The 17,874-nt window shown below is 42.2% G+C and overlaps 1 protein-coding gene across 1 annotated transcript in view; it reads left to right on the forward strand.

Moving 5' to 3' along the window:
* Positions 1-17,874, forward strand: part of THSD7B (thrombospondin type 1 domain containing 7B) — a 243,712-nt gene that overhangs the window by 47,994 nt on the left and 177,844 nt on the right. The window contains exons 3-4 of the mRNA XM_056496809.1: positions 3,747-4,542; positions 13,796-14,047. Of these exons, the coding sequence (XP_056352784.1) occupies positions 3,747-4,542; positions 13,796-14,047 (1,048 nt within the window). The remainder of the gene's footprint in view (positions 1-3,746; positions 4,543-13,795; positions 14,048-17,874) is intronic.

The following is a 17,874-nucleotide window of genomic DNA, read 5'->3' on the forward strand; positions in this document are numbered from 1 at the left end:
AAAGGGAAGGGGGAAAGCCAAGGGGTTGAGACTTCATAGCCTGGGGCTGTCATTGCACAATTGACCACTTACAGAACTTACAAAAGTGTAAAAACTCATGACTGTGATCCATCTTAAATTTGATTTGGGTGTAGCTCTTGCCCTGCCCAAGGTGTACCCTTTCAATAAATTCCTATTTTATCCCTTTTGCTCTGCCTAGTCTCTGTTCCAGGTCGGCCTTTCCAGGCATCACAAGGATGGGGTTCTGTTGTGCCTTGGGGCAGCCTGTTCCCAGGGTTATCCTCACAGCAGCAAGGTTTTCCTTACACCAGCTTGGAGCTCCCTGTTTCCATGTACATCCACAGTCTGTTTCTCCCATCCATATCCTGCTGTGAGGAGATCAAACATCCATCCAGTCTCTGATTAGGTTACAATACATAGGAGACAGACTGTCAACCCTTTATCTTCATATTTTTGTACTTTCTACAGACAGATCACTGTGAAATTAATTTCCTTTTAGTCTTCTTGTTTAATTACCAGTGGCCTTCCATTCTAGATGGGGAGTTGTAAAGCCTGTTTCTGAAGTACAGGCTTCTGATGCCTAAATTCCAGTGGGTTTATAACACAGTTAATATTATAATTCACATTGTGCTGAGATGTTTCTTTTAATTGATTCAGATATATTTTGAGAAAAGTGTAAATTTAATATGAGCCTTCTAAAAATAATTAAATTCTAATTACAAAGTGGACTATTGACTAGGAAATATTTACAGCTTTCTCCTCATTTAAGCTGCTGAACAGGATATTTAACTAAGCAGTGAAACACTATGGATACGTTTGCTGCCACGTCCTGAAGAGATTGTCAGGAAATGAAAAAAATCTATAGTAATGGCTTTTTCATCTGATTTTTGACATTATTTTTCATGGTTCTGTTTCTGGTATGCCAAAAGCAGGCTCTGTTTTTAGCATAATTGCAAATTGTAATGTGTCTAATGACAGTGTAATTACTTACAAGTTCTTGCTGCCTTTTTTTTTTTTTTTTTTTTTTTTTTTTTTTTTTTTTTTTTTTTTTTTTTTTTTTTTGTAGTTTTTTATTCTAGATTCACATCTGACTTTAAATAATGGCCAGCTCTTGCTTCTGGCTTCAGCTGAGTCCTTCTCTATCCTGTTTGTGTGAGGAGTGGTCATTCTGATGTTCATGAGCAGCACCCTGGAGTGCATAAAAAGTACTAAAGAAACAAGTTCTGTGCAGTAGGGAAAGAGCAGTGATGAGTTGATTTCCTCTGCTACAACTACTTGGCATTCCTCCATGGGTGGGGTTTAAATGCTATTTTTATGCAATTCACTGTCTTAATAAATAGTAAATCTTTGATTGGTCTAATGTGTTTCAAGGTCTTATTGATGTGTCAAATACTGTTCTGTTCAATGCTAAAGGGAAATTATTTTTTAAACATTTTTGATTTAAATAAAACTGATGAAAATGAAACTTCTCATGCACTGGAACTTCCACATCTCAAAAAACTAAATTACCTTTGCTGAAGTGCTGCATAGAAATAAATAAGTTCACAATACAATTATTTCATAATACATAATCATTGTTACTTTTCTCTGTTAATAAAAAGCCACCCAGGACTTAAGGTCTGAATTTGACTATTATCTTTGGATGACAGTTTTTAAATTCTGATGCCTGGTTTCAAATCTTGGTGGCATTAGAAAAGAATATTCTGTTAGATCAAGGTGAAGTACCAAGGACAAATATTTAAGTTGTCAATGGACCTCTTCCCTGTAATAGAACTTCAAAAGCATATTTAAAGATTAATTTTTTTATTACTTAATTTTTAAGCACACTAGATTCTGTTGAAAGCCTGTCATTAGTGTAGGATAGCTTGTAGAGCACACTAGAGTTTGGTGGTGCTGTTTCCCATTCAAGATACCTGTCATGGCTGAGTCCTTACCTTGGGCTGATGTCTTTTGGTGTGAAACAGAGGCATAAAAAGGACAAGGATTTTTTGCACATAGCCTGAGGGATTCAGCAAAAGCTGGAGCTGTCTAAACCTCGAGGACTCTGCAATCCCCTCTTGCTCCAGCCTGTCCACCACTGCAGAAGGTACCTGACTGAGGGCAGCCCTGGCCTGGAGGAACATGGGATCTATTGGAAAAGAAGTTTAGTTATATCCAGTTCCTATCTTCTTTCCCTCCTTTCCTAAAAATAAAATAAAAAAAACACCGGAGTTTTTATTTATTTATTTTCATTTTTCATTACACAATGTGAAGCCCTTGTCTCTGGAGGATAAACTGCTCTATTCACAAAGAAAGAACAATGGGATTGCCAACAAAACCTCCATTGCCTGAACAAAATACCTGGGATTATAATTGCAGCTGTTATGGGACTGGTTTTGGTTTTTATGTGTGTTTAGTTTTGTAGTATGAACATGCAACTGATTCCGGTAGTTTTAAAATCAATTTTAAAAAAAATTGACTGCAGTAGCATTGCTTAATATAAATCGACTTATTTGTTACAAGTTCATTTTCTGCCTTGAAAAAATAGAAAAGGTAGGGCAGTTGCAATGTATTTTCGGGCAAGAATTACATATGCAATATTTTTACTGAACAAAATGGCTCTTTTATGAGGTATTGGAAAGTTTTTAAACTTAGGAACAAGATAACACCCCCTGGAGATGATCATCAAAATCCCTTTAATAGTTAAGATTTGGCCTGAGTGCTTTTCTCTACCTTTGCTCTTCAGTTTGCCAGCAGTTTTGTACCTTATAGCCCTTATTATTTTTTTGATTTGGTGGATTTTTATTGAACAATATTTTCACAGCCAGATCGTTCTATTTAGTCTTGTCTGATTGCTAAATCCTCAGGTAAGATTCATATGATTACATATATATGTTCATGTGCTCCCGGACTGAAAGTGACATTGCTGGGTTTTATTTTGGTTTAATTTCTCCTCCTGAATGATGGCTTTGCCACCTCTCATAGTGCCACGTGCTGCAAGTGGAAACGATTTACTCAGTGTACCTGGAGGGTGATTATTTTCATGTATTTATCCTCACTGTTTTATCCCTTTGGATGATGATTCTGCTGCTTCCCAGTGCAGTTTATTCTGTTGACTAATTGCTCTATTAAGACTGTTTTCCTCTTATCTAACTTGACTTTCTTTTCCTATTAGCGATTGTTCTTTTATGATCATTTTTATATTAATTTGCACAAATGAAATGAAATATTCATTTGGGACGAATTTTACTGCTGCAGAAATTAAAGGCTTGCCTTTAATTTGAAGCACTGTGAGGCATTTTCTTCTTTCCCCAGATTTGTCCAAGCGATTCAGTGATATGAGTACACTGGGAGAAGCGACTCACAGTCTTTAGGAAGCATTTAACCAAATTTAGGGACTAGCTGGTAGTTATTTGCTTTTTAATACACGACAGGATACGGCTTATATTTTATATATGATTTGTATTTTTAAACATGGGCAGATAACGATAGGAGAAGGGGAACATATTTAAATTAAAAGAGGCAAGATTTAGGTGAGATGTTAGGAAGAAATTCTTTAAGCAGAGGTGGTGAGGCCCTGGTACAGGGTGCCCAGAGAAGCTGTGGCTGCCCCTGGATCCCTGGAAGCGTCCAGGTTGGATGGGGCTTGGAGCAGCCTTCGCTGGAATGAGAAGAGCTTTATGGTGTTCTGACTTTCTGGCTTTGTGATTTTCAGGGCAGATCGTGGGGGATCGTTTCAGCATTTCTGACCAGCCCGTGTCTTGCAGGTCACTGGGGCCGCTGCATCGGGGACTGCGGCTGGGGCGGCGTTCGCAGCCGGGCCGTGTGGTGCACCCACGCCGAGGGCTGGACCACCTTCCACGCCAACTGCGAGCAGCAGGACAAGCCCGAGGGCCAGCGGAGGTGCTTTAAAGTCTGCGACTGGCACCTGGAGCTGTTCGAGTGGGAGGTTTCGGGATGGGACAGGTGCGGGCTCGTCTCGGCCGCGGGTGCTGAGGCGGGAGCCGAGCTCTGCGTGACCGCCCAGCACGGGCTGCAGCGCCGCAGCGTCCGCTGCCTGCAGAAGCTGAACAGGACCGTGGTGTCCAGCGAGATCTGCGAGCACTTCAGCCCGCAGCCGCCCTCCGAGCAGGCCTGCCTGGTGCCCTGCCCGCGGGACTGCGTCGTGTCCGAGTTCTCGGCCTGGTCCCGCTGCGGCCCGGGCTGCGCCCGCGGCCTACAGCACCGCACCCGCGCCGTCCTCGCCCCGCCGCTCTACGGCGGAGCGCCGTGCCCCAACCTGACCGAGTCCAGGCCCTGCGGAACTCCTGCCTGTCCGCTCGGGGAGGAGCAGCACACCTACAGCCTCCGCCTGGGCCCCTGGGGCCAATGCCGGCCGCTCCATCCTAAGGACGCGGAGCTGGCGGCGAGGACCATGCTGGACTCGGGCTCGGACTCTGCAGAGCGAAGCGCAGCCGCCGTTCCCGGCTCTCCCCCACAGGGCCAGGCCGCAGAGGTGGAGATCGGCCACCAGAGCCGGGCAGTGCGGTGCGTGCGGAGCGACGGGGAGCACGTGGCGCTGAGGTAAGGGCGATTGGCACTGAGGTAAGGGCGATTGGCACTGAGGTAAGGGTGGTTGGCGCTGACGTAAGGGTGATCCTGCTCGATGTGATTCCCGCTCAGGGTGATCCCGCTTGGGGCAATCCTGCTCAGGGTGATCCAGCAATTCCTGCTCAGGGCGATTCCCGCTCGGGGTGATTCCCGGTCTGGGCGATCCCGCTTAGGGCGATTCCCGCTCAGGGTGATCCCGCTTGGGGCGATCCCGCTCAGGGCGATTCCCGCTCGGGGTGATTCCCAGTCTGGGCGATTCCCGCTCGGGGTGATCCTGCTCAGGGTGATTCCTGCTCAGGATGATTCCCGCTCGAGCCAGCCCTGCTGGGCGTGTGCCATGTGGTAGCACCACGCCGAATGAGCCCCACTCTTGAGTTTTAAATGGAATTTTTTATGTGTTTTCTTTATGAACCTTTTCTTGACTTAATTCCTTTCTAGCACTCGTTGAAGATTTTGCATTCTACGATTTGCAGATGTTTAAATTCATTTTATATTTTTAATAATTCTCTTCTGGATTTTTGTTGTTGTTGATGTTGTTTTGAGGAAATGGAATTATATATCACTTTGTGCTGTTGCTGGGCCCTGGCTGTGGGAGAGGGAGGTTTCATTCCCAGTCATGTACTGCATATATTTGCCATTAGAGGCTAAGATTGAGACAGCTTAAACTCCTTTATTTTTACAAATCAATACAGGATAAAATAAGTCTGAAAAGTTTGGCCTTGTGAATATGCTGGAAGGTATATTTTGGAAAGAAGTCAGTGAGTAAACCTGAGGTTATCATCCTGATTGAGGAGCCTTCCTGTATGGGTATCACTCTTGGGTGGTGGTACAGGGTAGGTGACTGGCACTTCCGTCTTTGGTAGAGGTTGTTGATTTCTGTCCTTATCTAATGTTTTATCTAATTGTTATAAATAATAACGAGATCAGGCCGAATTAAATATTATTAAAATAAGCGATAATTTATTTCGTGACCGAAATATGGTCCTTGATAGTCACAATCACAAAGAACAGCGCCGTGCCCGGGATCGGCACCTGGTGAACACGCTCTGATCTGACCTCTATTGTACTGGATCCCCCAGTGCTCACAAATGCTATCTTGGTCCGTCCTGTTTTTATACAGGTTTTTCCTAGCCTGGAGCAGAGGTCTGTCTTTCTTTTCGTGGTTTTGCATATTCATGTAGTTTTCTTTCTCTGCTTTGGGCTGGACAAACGCATTTGGGGATGAATTTTGGTGAATGCAGATCTTGGCTTATGGGAACCAGGCATTGAGATGTAGATTTCCTGATGACTCCCGTTATCTTAATCATCGATACTTGCCGGGTGTTCATCGCTTGGGTGTTTCCTGGACAGTTTCTGAAAGGGCCATCTCCGTTGGGCTGTGTCTATTAACTTGCTAATCTGAGCTCCTCAGCTTTTGTTGGCAGTTACAGTGTGGCGATGGGGCAATCCCTGTTCCTCCCTCCACTGCTTTAGGTTTTCAAGTTTCTTTATTATTTTCTTTACTCATACAAACATGATTTATTTCACATGAATTACAAACTAACACGAATTATATGATAACATATATTACATAATGATTTCTCTTTGTCTATATCAGTTACTTTGCTGCAATTCGAACGTGAAGGTTACAGTAATGTGCAGCAAATAATGAAAGATTTTTCTTTGTATTTCTCATGTTTAAATTTAAACTGAGCTCTGCTGTTTGACTTCAGGTTGGATTTCAGTAGGTGCCAGTAGCTACAGATGACTGATCAATTGATAGACTTCTGAGAAAGTCAGAAGTTCTGGAGATCTTACTGTGTTCTTTTTTTCAAGGAATTTAGAAGTTTTGAAAAATCCTGCTCTTGAATTTTGCAGGAATCAATCTGTTTCCCAGTAATCCATAGCTCCTGGCACCTACACAAACTCAAATGGCAGAGAGAAGAGGTTATTTTACATCCAATTCTCTGCCCCTGTTAATTTCTGCAAGTGTTTTTTGCACACACACTGAGGTGAAAATATGAATTCTAACCTTTTTTCTTACCCACTTCTATTATACCCATAGCCAAGTATGGAGTATTTTTTATCAGTTGGAAAAAAGTCAGGCTTTGTGAAATATTCCAGCAGTTTCTAACATCTTGAATTTATTACTTGTCTCTTAATATATGCTGATTCTAAATATACAGATTTTATGCTCATGTAGCTGCTTGACTTTAATGGAGTCCCTTGTGATTTATTGCACAGTGCGACCAGCAGCAGGTTTATGTGGCTAACACTTGTTAGCTTTCTCCTGCCTCTTGTATTTCAGTCCTTATCAGAGGCTCTGGGAGGAGGGTCCCGATTTTTAAAAAAATTTCACTTGCTCTGCCCTGACACACTCAGTGCTGTATTTGCTCTAAGAATGGAAATGGAAACTTTCTATAGATGTTTTCTGTGTTATATGTTGGATTTCTGGATGACAGTGCAGAGGGTGCTGGGAGCTTTAGTGTTAGTGACAATCCCTGATGGAGCTGTCTTTTTCCTTGTTCCTTTCTGAGTATTTTGCTGATCTAGCCCCCTTTTTGGGAGTGTACAGCTCCATTACCACCTCCTGGCATTCTTTTTCTGCTGAGCTTGTGTCTCAGATTTACTGCAGAGCTGGGCCTGACCCATCCTTTACTCTTACTCTAAATGCAAGAGCAAAGCCCATTGATTGAGTAGAGGAGAAAAGGTCATGTCATGTTACAGCATCCAGACACTCACACACTTTTCCTTTTCTCTTTTTGGATCTAAAATTCAATGCTAACTATCCAGCCCAAAACCCAGTCCCTGTTTAGTTCTAGGGCTGGGGTGTCACAGATATCAAATACTCCTGACAATGACTCCCTTTAAGCATCCCCTGGTGGTGTCCTCCTTGTTTTGTTGTGCAGCAGATTTGCTGCCATTCTTCTGAAGAACGGCCTGATCTTACAGATGTTGCTTTACAACAAGGATGGTATTTTGGCTACTGATAAAGAAGAGTAAATGCATTTGCATAACCCTGTAGTGGGGACTGGCAGGCAGCCAAGTGTCTGCTGTAAACCAGGAAAGAAGTGCCTTATTTGTGCTCCTGCATTTCCCTGGCCAGTGTTTCCCATTTCTACTAACATTGCTAAGCAAGCACCACTGTAAATTAAACTTCTGGAAAACTGAGGCAAGGGACAGGAATATCCCAAGATGTGCTTTGTAACAGTGGGCTCTGAGCTGCTGTTCTGCCACAGCTTTGCCTTCCACCACTGCCCAGTTCTTGCAGGTGACAGGAGTGGTCAGCTAACCACCACCAAGGGCCACCAGAGGAGAGGGGCCATGTCCTTATCCTGCCTCCTAATTTATAATGAAATGGCAAAGATGCCCAATTTATTACCAAGGTTGTTTAATTTACTGGTGTCTGATCACAGGGCTGTAAATAGGGATTGCTTGGAGAGGAGCATAAGCATGTGGAAAACTGGACAATCTTCTTTCAGGGAAGCAGAGCTGGGGATGTTTTGATAAAATATCTTTTCAGTCTGGAGGTTCCACATTTCACAAAAGGGAAGGAAAAGGGACAAAGGAAGAGGAAAGGAAGGACAGACCTTTTTGAAAACACCTGAAATGACAACAATTGAACAGCCAAACATCAGTAGGCTTCAAGACAGGTCCACTTTTGCTCAGAAACGATTTTCATGTAGAAAGTTATATTCATGAAAATAAAAGGAATAACATCAAAATAGAATGATACTGTGGATCTGATTTGAACCTTTTAAAGACTTTATTTAAAAAGTTGGAATTTTTTTCATCCTATTTCAGATACAGTTCAGGTTTCATTTTAGTTCAGAAAAAATGTTTCAGTTTTGCCTTAAGCCTTATATCCAATAACAGATTCAAACATAAGCACTTCTATGCATTTAAAAAAAAATCCCTGAAAAAGATGCAAGAAATGAATGTGAAAGAAATCTTGCTCTTCTTATTTTTCTGTCTTGTCACAGTTGTAAAAATCTGCAGGATAGTGAGACAAAGGCACTTGAGTTCCTGCCTTTCTTTCTTTCTTTTTTTTTTTTTTTTTTTTTTTTTTAAATAAAGGGTTGTTTAAGTTAGACACTAAATTGCAGTTTAGTAAAATAAATGTGTATAGTTAGACATTGAAATTCTCAGTAAATTTAACCTGATTTTCTAACCTGATGTGTGTGCTCAACTAAGCATACTGAGAAGTTAAAGTGAGGAGCAAACAGTTATGAGGTGTTTTTTTATTATTATTATTTGGATTAGGAGTCTTTTATGTACATATTTCTTAAACTCTTCATCCTATGTGTAAGATGACAACAGTGATATAATAGAGTAGGATTTGGGTTTCTATTTACTTTACTTTGTAAGTGAAAATTCAGGTCAAACTCAGTCAAGGGACAACCCATCTGTCAAGGCGGAGGTGGAGCAGCATTCAGCTCTTTTGTTTGCCTCTGTAATTTAAATTTCCATTATCCATTTCCTAGTGGATTGTGCTCAACACTTCGCTTTTGTACGTTTTTAGGAAAAAAATATTTGCAGTTTCAGTGTTGACATTCTTCTATTCTCTGGATGAATACAAAATTCTGCAGTCTGGAGGTGAAAATGCTGTGCTGTAAAATGCTATTTGATGGTTGTGATTCCAATCTGGGAGAGGAATTCTATGTTCACATTCCTCCTGGCAGATGTAGGAATCAAGCCTCAGTGCTCAGGCTTCAAAACAAATCCCTGAGCTGTTGGAGAAGAAGGATATTTTATTTTCTAATGTTCTTTTCAAAAGTTTTGTCCCTCATTTATTTTGCTTTTATTTAAAAGTGGAAGAAACAGAGGAGCAGTAATGGCTTTTTTTATTTCCATGAGTAACATTTTAGGTTCAAAAGGTGTGTGGATGTGGCACTAGGGGATATGGTTTAGTGGTGGACCTGGCAGTGCTGGATTGATAGTTGGACTTAATGATTTTAGAGATCTTTTCTAAACAAATCTGGGGTTTGATGATTTTAGAAGCAGTGTCCAATAATAACTGTGTTTATTCTCTTTTTTCTAAATTTTGCAGGGAGGCAGCTGCCTCTGTAGCCCAAAGATCTCAGAGCCTACCAAGGTAGTGCAAATGGAAGCAGCACTTAATTTTAATTTTTATTTTAATTTTTTTATTTTTTAAAACAGAGGATCCGGTGCATTAAGTTCTGGAAACATCAAAACTTCAACATCTTTACTGATATTTTTTTGGGTTATGGACCTCCCAGTTCCCTTTCCCTTAGGTCAGTTGTATGGCAGGCAAATATTCCTCATCTTCACCACCCTGGTGCAGAAGGGGCTGATGTTCCTTCTGCCAAAGAAGCCTCTGCTGCACAGATTGAATATATGGTATCCAGAACAGCCCTGGCAGCACTTGAAGACCCTAAAATACATTAGGAAATATCAGAAGAAATCTCAGTGCCTGTTAACACTGATTTCCGATTTCTAAGGGAAATAAGTGTTTTGATGCTGTTAGAAACATGGCAAGACTGTCCATTATAAGACCTTAATATTATTGGCCAAGTGGAAAGAGCAGATAGTGTGTATTCCAGCATCATATAGGGCTGGGTCCTTGATTTCAAAATAGGACACACTGCTAAAAAAGAGAAAAAAAATGGAAATGGGTTGTTAAAGCATGGCTTAGCTCACTTCAGGATTATCTTGCTCTGCAGCACATGGGTTTGAACATGAGTTCCCTGGTCAGGCATAACACTTCCCAGGAGCCTTCCTCAGCTGTGAGGGAGAGCCTGGCTGTGGATGTGGTACCCTGTCCCCCTGGTGCAGCCTCTGTGCCAGCACATGGCCATGGTGACAGCTTCTTAGTGTGCCCAATTACTTTGCAGATGATCCTTTCAGTGTGAAAGGTTTAACAATAACCGCCTGTCTCATCCTGTAATGTAAGGAAATGCATTCACCTGTGCTTCTGAATGCCTTGGTACAGTTGGGAAGGGAAAGCAGGGGTGACTCCTGTGCTGTGCCCAGCCTGATTTACTGGTGCACAGCTCCTGGGTGGTGTTGCTGCTTTTTCCAGCTGATGGACCTGTTCCCACTCATTCCCTTGTGGTGGATGTGATGGCTCTGTGGCTGCAGGGCATGTAGCACAGGCACCGAGCTGTTGGAAAATGTGCTATTTTTGATGAGTTGCGTTTTGTCCAGAGCTGGGAGGTGGCTGTTCAGCTCAGGGCTGCACAATTCCTGTGTCTCATGGGTGTGTGTGGCTGGAGATGGAGGAGATGAGTGGTGCTGCTCCGTGGGCAGCAGCCTGAGGTGACACAGCCACGGAGAAGTGGAGCTGCACAGTCGGGGTGCTACCCAGGGCTGCTTTCCCTCCTCCTCTGCAGTTCTGCTCCAGGACTCTGCAAGTGTGAAAGAGACATGAGTAGGTTTCCTTTGGTTTAGTGTTTTGTGTTTCTTCAATAAGTGGTTTATTGCCCTTCAGCACACAAGAGGCTCAGAGGGCACTGTGCCACTTGAGTGAGCTGGGCTCTGTGCTGCTGCTGGCTGCTCACTAATGGATCCATCCTACGCCGCAGGCACCGCAGCGTGGGCTGGGAAACAACTCCTGTGGTTTTACAGTGTCAATCCAAGCATGTAATACAGAAAAAAGCATCACTTCTGTAAGTACTCTACTATATCACAGTTACCTGATCGACCCCCAAGTGGAAGATCTAACCTGAGACGTTAATATGTCGAAAATCAGTTTAAAAACTGGGCTGATATAGTACCTCCTGTCCCCAAGACCTTCTTCCTGTCCCTGCTGGTTTGGACAGAGGCACAGCAGCACAAATCTGTGTCTGGTTTGCAGCCTCAGAGCAGCGAGTGTCTCGCAGGTCTGGGCTTTATCTGTATTAGATCGTCCTAAATACATCTGCGACATGAAAGGCTGTGTCTGAATTTCATGCAAAAGAGTGTTTTTACATTTGTCTTTGTGTTGCTCTGTGTCACAATTAATTTGACTTGGAGGCTCTGAGTGAGTAGGTACAAGTTAATTAATTTTCTTTCTGTTCAGCAGTTGCTTGTAATTCTCCCTCAAAAGCCTACTTGAACAGGATGGAAATTGCCAGTTCCATGTCTCATTCACCTTGAGGTCAACAAAGTTAGCATCTTGCCTTTTATAGGAGGAGCAGTGGGGGGATTTTCAGGGAAAGAAACAGCTATTCAGCCTCTAGCAAAGGCTTTTGCCAGTGCAAGGGTGATTTCTGGGCAGGGATGGCTTTTCCAGCCAGGGTGTTGGTGTAGATTTGGAGAATACATTAGGGAAGGTATTGGAGGTATTCTCTGGCTAGGAACTGGGACTGGCAAAGATCATTTGAACCAAGACTCCAATCCAGATTTTTAAAGGCTACATTTTATTTGGTGTTTCAGTAAGGATCATGCAGGACAAAGATATTTTTTTGCAGTGGTACAACCCCAAAAGTGGATTTGCTGTTCACACTATATCTGAATGGGGAGTTTTGATCACTTTAAAAAGTAACATCAGTTACCTCTCGCCCCCCACCCCCCCATTCTGTATTCTTAGATAAACTTATTTTTTTTCAATTAGGGCACTCTTTTATGTGCTACTGTTTTATCTACTCAAAATCAAGAACTACTCTTCCTTGTTAATGTTTTGGCATGGGTGGCTTCCCCTGTTGAAAAAAATAATAAAAAGGAAATAAAGTGACCATTCACATGACTGCACCTAACCTAATGTTCCAAAAAACACTCAAAATCCCTGGGTTAGTAAGTACATATGTAATGATTATTACTTTCCAGAACCTTGTTTTGATAGAACTGACATTTTGTACCAGAGACAGCTTTGTAATCAGTTCCATTTGACTTGTAATAGAGAAATGAAGGATGTTTTTCAATTGTAAGCAAGAATAGCTTCATTTTGAGGGGGCTACATCACAGGTGGTTTATACTTGTTGAAGTTGTTTAAATAAACCTCAGTAAATTCATCCTCACAGCACCTTTGAGATTACTGAGTTTTATTCTGGGTGAAGAAATTGAGACAAAAAGTTGTTACAGTTTTTTTTGTTTACTTTGAAGTTCAAATAGAAGCCACTAAATGCTCTATTTTGCTGGTGGTTGAGGGTCTAGTCAAACTTGATGGGTTTCAGTGGGAATATTCCTGTTGATCTATGTGGAAAGGGGACCAATTTCTAGACTGGAGAAGGGAGTGAATGCCCTCTATCTTCTTTGCTTCCCCCATGAGGCTGCCCAGCAATCCTGACATGATTGCCCCAGTTTGTTTTCTTCAGAGAGGTAGGTTGGCCAAACTGTGCTTTATGGAATAGCAGGAGAAGTAATGGCTGCTTTCCTGGCAGCAGCTGTGGATTTCACACCTTTTAAGTGTACCTGTGTTTGCTCCTTACAGTTGGCAAAATCTTGACCACAAGCAGCTGGAGACTGGAGAAGAAAAATGAGAGTTCACACTGAGTTCATCAAGTGTGGTCTTAATTTCAGAGGCCAATTTACATCCTCTGTATAAGTGTGCAAAGTCAAAAGATGTTGTAGCTCTGAGACTCTTCAAAATGTTATTCTGAGACTTTGTATCTTGATACCAAATCTCACCAGTTGGTAGCCCTTAAAATTTGGTTTCTCACTGTATTTGGCCTCGGGCAGTGTCTTGATATGTTACAGAATGGGTGAGATCATGTCCTGATGTCAGCAGGAGTAATTGAGTCCCAAAATCCAGCCCCAGTTTCAGCATTCCTGCTGAAATTCCTGCGTCACTGGTTGTTTGACAGGTTGGAAAACCCTCTGATGTTGTTTGACAGCACGTTTGATAACAGCCTCATGGAACTGAGACCTTTCCTATTTAGTTTGGGATTAGTTATTTTTTAAAAGAGCAGAGTTGCTCAGCAGGATGGAGGAATGGATGGATGGATGACATCTAGTCATGGTGCAGGATGTTGGAATGGTTACCAGTGTCAGTATTTCTCTTGGGCTTGGATTTTGTTTTCTGTACAAGGCAAACTGTGAAATTCTAGCTACACGGGAGTAAATATAATGCCTTGTGCATGTTTCAACTCAGGATAAATGAGATACATTATTTAGAAAGTACTCAGCATGCAAGTTTGCATGAGTTTGCAGAGCTCATTGGAAATGTGTTATGTGCCCTGCATTAGAACTTCTCTTATTTCTGTTGCACTGGTGTTGACTGAATGCCCACGGGTTTCTTCTCGGGCAGTTTGGCTTGAATGAATCTCACTAAGCAAGACTCAGCTGTTGTACTGTGTTCTTACCGCAGCCTCTGCCTGCAAGAGCCCGTCCCCGTGACCTCCAGGCCCTGTGTGATGCCCCAGGACTGCAGCACGTCCGAGTGGTCCCCGTGGAGCCCCTGCTCCGGCAGCTGTGGCTGGGGCAGCCCGGCCGCGGGGCTGCGCAGCCGGCGCCGCAGCGTGCGCAGCGTGGCCGTGGGCGCGGGGACGCCGTGCCCGCAGCTGGAGGAGAGGGAGGCGTGCAGAGCAGGAGGGAAGGCAGCGCTGCAGCCCTGCCCCAGGTATGGCCACAGCTTCTCCCCCAGGTTTTGGAAGTGAAGAAACCCCTGCAGATCCTCCCTGCTCGGTTTGTGCGTTGAGAGGGTTGCACGTGGTCGAGATCATCCATTTGGTCATTGTTATTTATTGTTACTAATACTCTTTTAATTGTTGCTATTTGAGTTATTCCTATTACAATAATTACAGTTATATGTACAAGTGAATTTGAATTACACCCACTACAGTTTACACTTTCATATTTTAAAGACTGAGAGCATTTGTTCTCTGAAATGGCTTTTGTACTGATTGCTGTTTCAGAGAATGGACAGGTCTCCACAGCTGAATTTTTATTTGCTTTGAAATTGTAATTTTTACATAAGATTTAATGATTCCTCTTTATCTCCCAATAAAAAAAATCCCAGTCTTGCTTGGATTGGGGTAATAACTTGGGCTCTACTCAGCTTTCCTCTGTGTGCCTCTTGAAATGGGAAACTTTGCAGTCCCTGAGAGCTTACTTGGTTTGTGGTGTGGTGTGGTGAGGACGAGAGGCTCTCACCTTTTTGCTCTAGAGGTCCATGCCATTATGCTTGGCCAGGCTAACAGAGGAGCTTGATAGTGTGCTTTGCAAAGAAAATAAAATATTGCTTGATTTTTCGTGTGACATGTTCTGAGATTGACTGTAAAATGCTTTGGGATTGATAGAATTTTATATGCATGCAGAAAAATCTCCCTGTCTGTGAATGAGTCTGTTTAATAGGAGAGCTGTTCAGTGCTCAAGTCATGAGTTTCTGGGGCTTTTGCCAGATACTGCCAAAACCTTCTATAAAGCCTTTGCAAGATACATTTCTTAGGAAGGCATCACCTGTAAAAGTGTCTCTGTATCACTGGGCTCATTCAAAATCAAATGCTGATCATTTTTATGCACCCTGCTAGCAGAAGAGAGAAGTATAAAAAAATATTCTGTTGCTTGATTACATCCCACGGAAAGGCTCTTACGGAGTGATTTTTGCTCCTGCCCAAGTGCACATCAATTTCAAAGACAATAGATTAACACATTGTCTTGCTGATTTTGTACAGGAGGGTGGGTGCAGGCGACACCTGATTGGGGGAGACTGGCTGGAAGTTAATCAGGGAGTGAACAGACGTGGGTCTGTCCCTGGTTTCTCACTTTCCCTTTTTGACATTGCACTGTATTGAAGGGTGAATGGCTCTGTAGAGCCAGGAGAGCCCAAAAGGTGAGAATCTGCAAACCACTGATAATTTTTGTAGGTGCTTCTCTTTCTGTAGAATAAAATCTGTTGTTCTTTCAGTGTGTTGCTGCTATGCCCAGGTATTCATGAGCCTGTGAACTATGAAACCTTCCCCATCCCATTACGCCTCCCTACCTTGAGGCAACACCTCTGGGGCAATGTCTGCATCAGTGAGGATGAACTCTAATGTGCTAACTCAGAAAAATAACATTAAACTTGTAGGTTAATAGAGCCACTTAGCTGAAAATATTAGAAAGTACAACTCTGGTATTTAGTTAATTGTTATTTCTAGGGATGTAATATCTCAAAATGCAGGTGGTAGGTTATGACCTTCTCACACTGTGCAGAAGAATTTTTCAGCAGTGCCTGGTAACTAGACTTTGATTGATTCACTCAGTGTAAAGAAACAAGCAAGAATGAAAATCCATAATATTGCTGTTTGTGCTGTGTGTCTATTGGATGTAAGGCTGTGGGGAGAAGGATTTTACATTAATGAACAGAAGTAAAAAATGTATGTTATTTAGGTTTCAGCAGCTGGTAAAGGTTGCTATTGGTCCATATTTCAGTTTGCAGCCTGGTGATTTGATGTTGGTCCTTGGGAATTTGAGACTGAGCTACTGGAAATAGCTCAGATTGGACAGCAGCAGCTTTCCAGACAAAGAGACATAGTGTTAATCCCTGTGAAATAATGCTCCTATTGTCATTATTTGACTACATTCTATTCGTAGGGTGATGACTAGAAAGATGATGCTTTTCTCCCCCTTAAATATATGCCACTTCATCGGTGGTTTGCTGAGGCTGTGATCTTTTCTTTCTTCCCCTTAAATGAGGATGATGAATTTAAGGAGCTTCAGTAGCAGAAATAAAAGAGGCTCTCCTTCATTTGTCTGGCCTCAACACAAACCACTCCTTTTTCTCTGTTTGCCTCATCAGATTAGTTTTTACATCATTTAAGGTGAGACTCCTGTTAACTTTCCCAGTTCCTAGAAATCTTCTGTGGTTTTTTAGGTTGATTTGGAAACAAGTAGTCATTCCTTTAGCTTTATTTTTAGGGCAAGCATTTTCCAAAGCATGCATCAGCCACAGCAAAGAAAATGGGCTAGGACATAGACAAGAAGACATTGCTGAGCAGAAGGAATGGGATTAGGAAGAAAATAATATTATATTTAGAGAAATATTAGGAAGAAATTCTTCATTGTGGAGGTGGTAAGTTGCTGACACAGCTTGCCCAGTAAAGCCATGGCTGCTCCAGCCCTGGAAGTGTCCAAGGCCAGGTTGGATGGGGCTTGGAGCAACCTGGGATAGTGAAAGGTGTCCGTGCTCTTGGAAGGGGGTTGGAATGAGATGATCTTAAAGGTCACTTCCAACGCAAACCAATCTGTGATTTTATGATTTTCTAGAGACTGTTTTTTAATGCAGGGGCAGAGAACACCCCATGACTGAATGAAGTATGGGCTTCTTCCACTTACATTAAAAAGCAGCAGCTAAAGAGATAGAACTTGCAGAGTTGTACTCCACAGAGAAAAGTGGGTGAAGTTATATTCCAGTCTCCTAAAAGGATCCAGAGGTGACATAAATACTTTAAGCCTCAGAACTGCTCAGTTAAATATAACTTCTATGCCCATGGCAAAGCTACAAGTTAAAGGTCCTATCACAGGTGGGTGGCACAGGTGTAAATTTGCTGTTAAATGGGAAGGGCTTTTAATTTTATGACTGAAGTTTGCAATAGCATCTATAATCAATAGTCTAAATGCAAGAAAATAAAACACTTTAACTGCATGTAAGACTCCAGAGCTCTGTGCTTTGTTTTACCTTTGGTTATTTGTTCTGAAAGGATTAAGTGCTTAAAAAGCTTAAACACATAGGAGGTGATTCTGCTTTCTTTATTGTGATATAAATTTGGGATAGTTCAATTAAAGTGAATGGGTATATACAGGTATAAAACTTGTGTAAACACTAAGAGCTTAAGTCTTACAGACTAAAGAGACCAAAAGGTTACTATAAATCGGAAAGATATTGAGCCCTTGTTTGTTTCATAACTGTCACAGAGTCATCAGTTTTAAAACAATGTATTATATCTTTTTTATCCTTGATGTGTCGCTTTCATGTTCACTGGGAATAGATAGATTTTCCAGAATTATGATTATGTCTTCATATCATTCATTTTGGTTGTGGTTGCTACGTTACGAGACAGGGATATAGCAAAAAACTCTCTTTGCTTTGTTGGAAATTCAAAGCTTTTCAGAAGTTAAATGATGGAAAATGGGAATGTTTTAAGACTTGATTTTTAAAAAAAAAGGCTTATTGCTGAGATACAGATGTGATGGTATCACTTTTTAAAGAGGTTTATTATGCCCAAATTAAAGATAAGGCATTAGTGTGAGGTAGTAAAGACTGGAGAGGAAGTGCAGTGAACTGTGCTCTGGAGTTGTACTTGGGGAGTGGTAGCAATACTTCAGCCCTTTGACCTCCTGGTGGGCTTGTTAATGGCTATGAAAATTGTCCCTTTTAAGGTCAGGATTTGTTTTTGGAGCACTGGACAGCTGAGGACAAGTGCAGGTAAGAGCAGAGTTTTGGAGCTTGTGCCAGCTGCACCGGCG

Source organism: Oenanthe melanoleuca, chromosome 7 (genome assembly GCF_029582105.1).
Source record: "Oenanthe melanoleuca isolate GR-GAL-2019-014 chromosome 7, OMel1.0, whole genome shotgun sequence".
Classification (NCBI taxonomy): Eukaryota; Metazoa; Chordata; class Aves; order Passeriformes; family Muscicapidae; genus Oenanthe; species Oenanthe melanoleuca.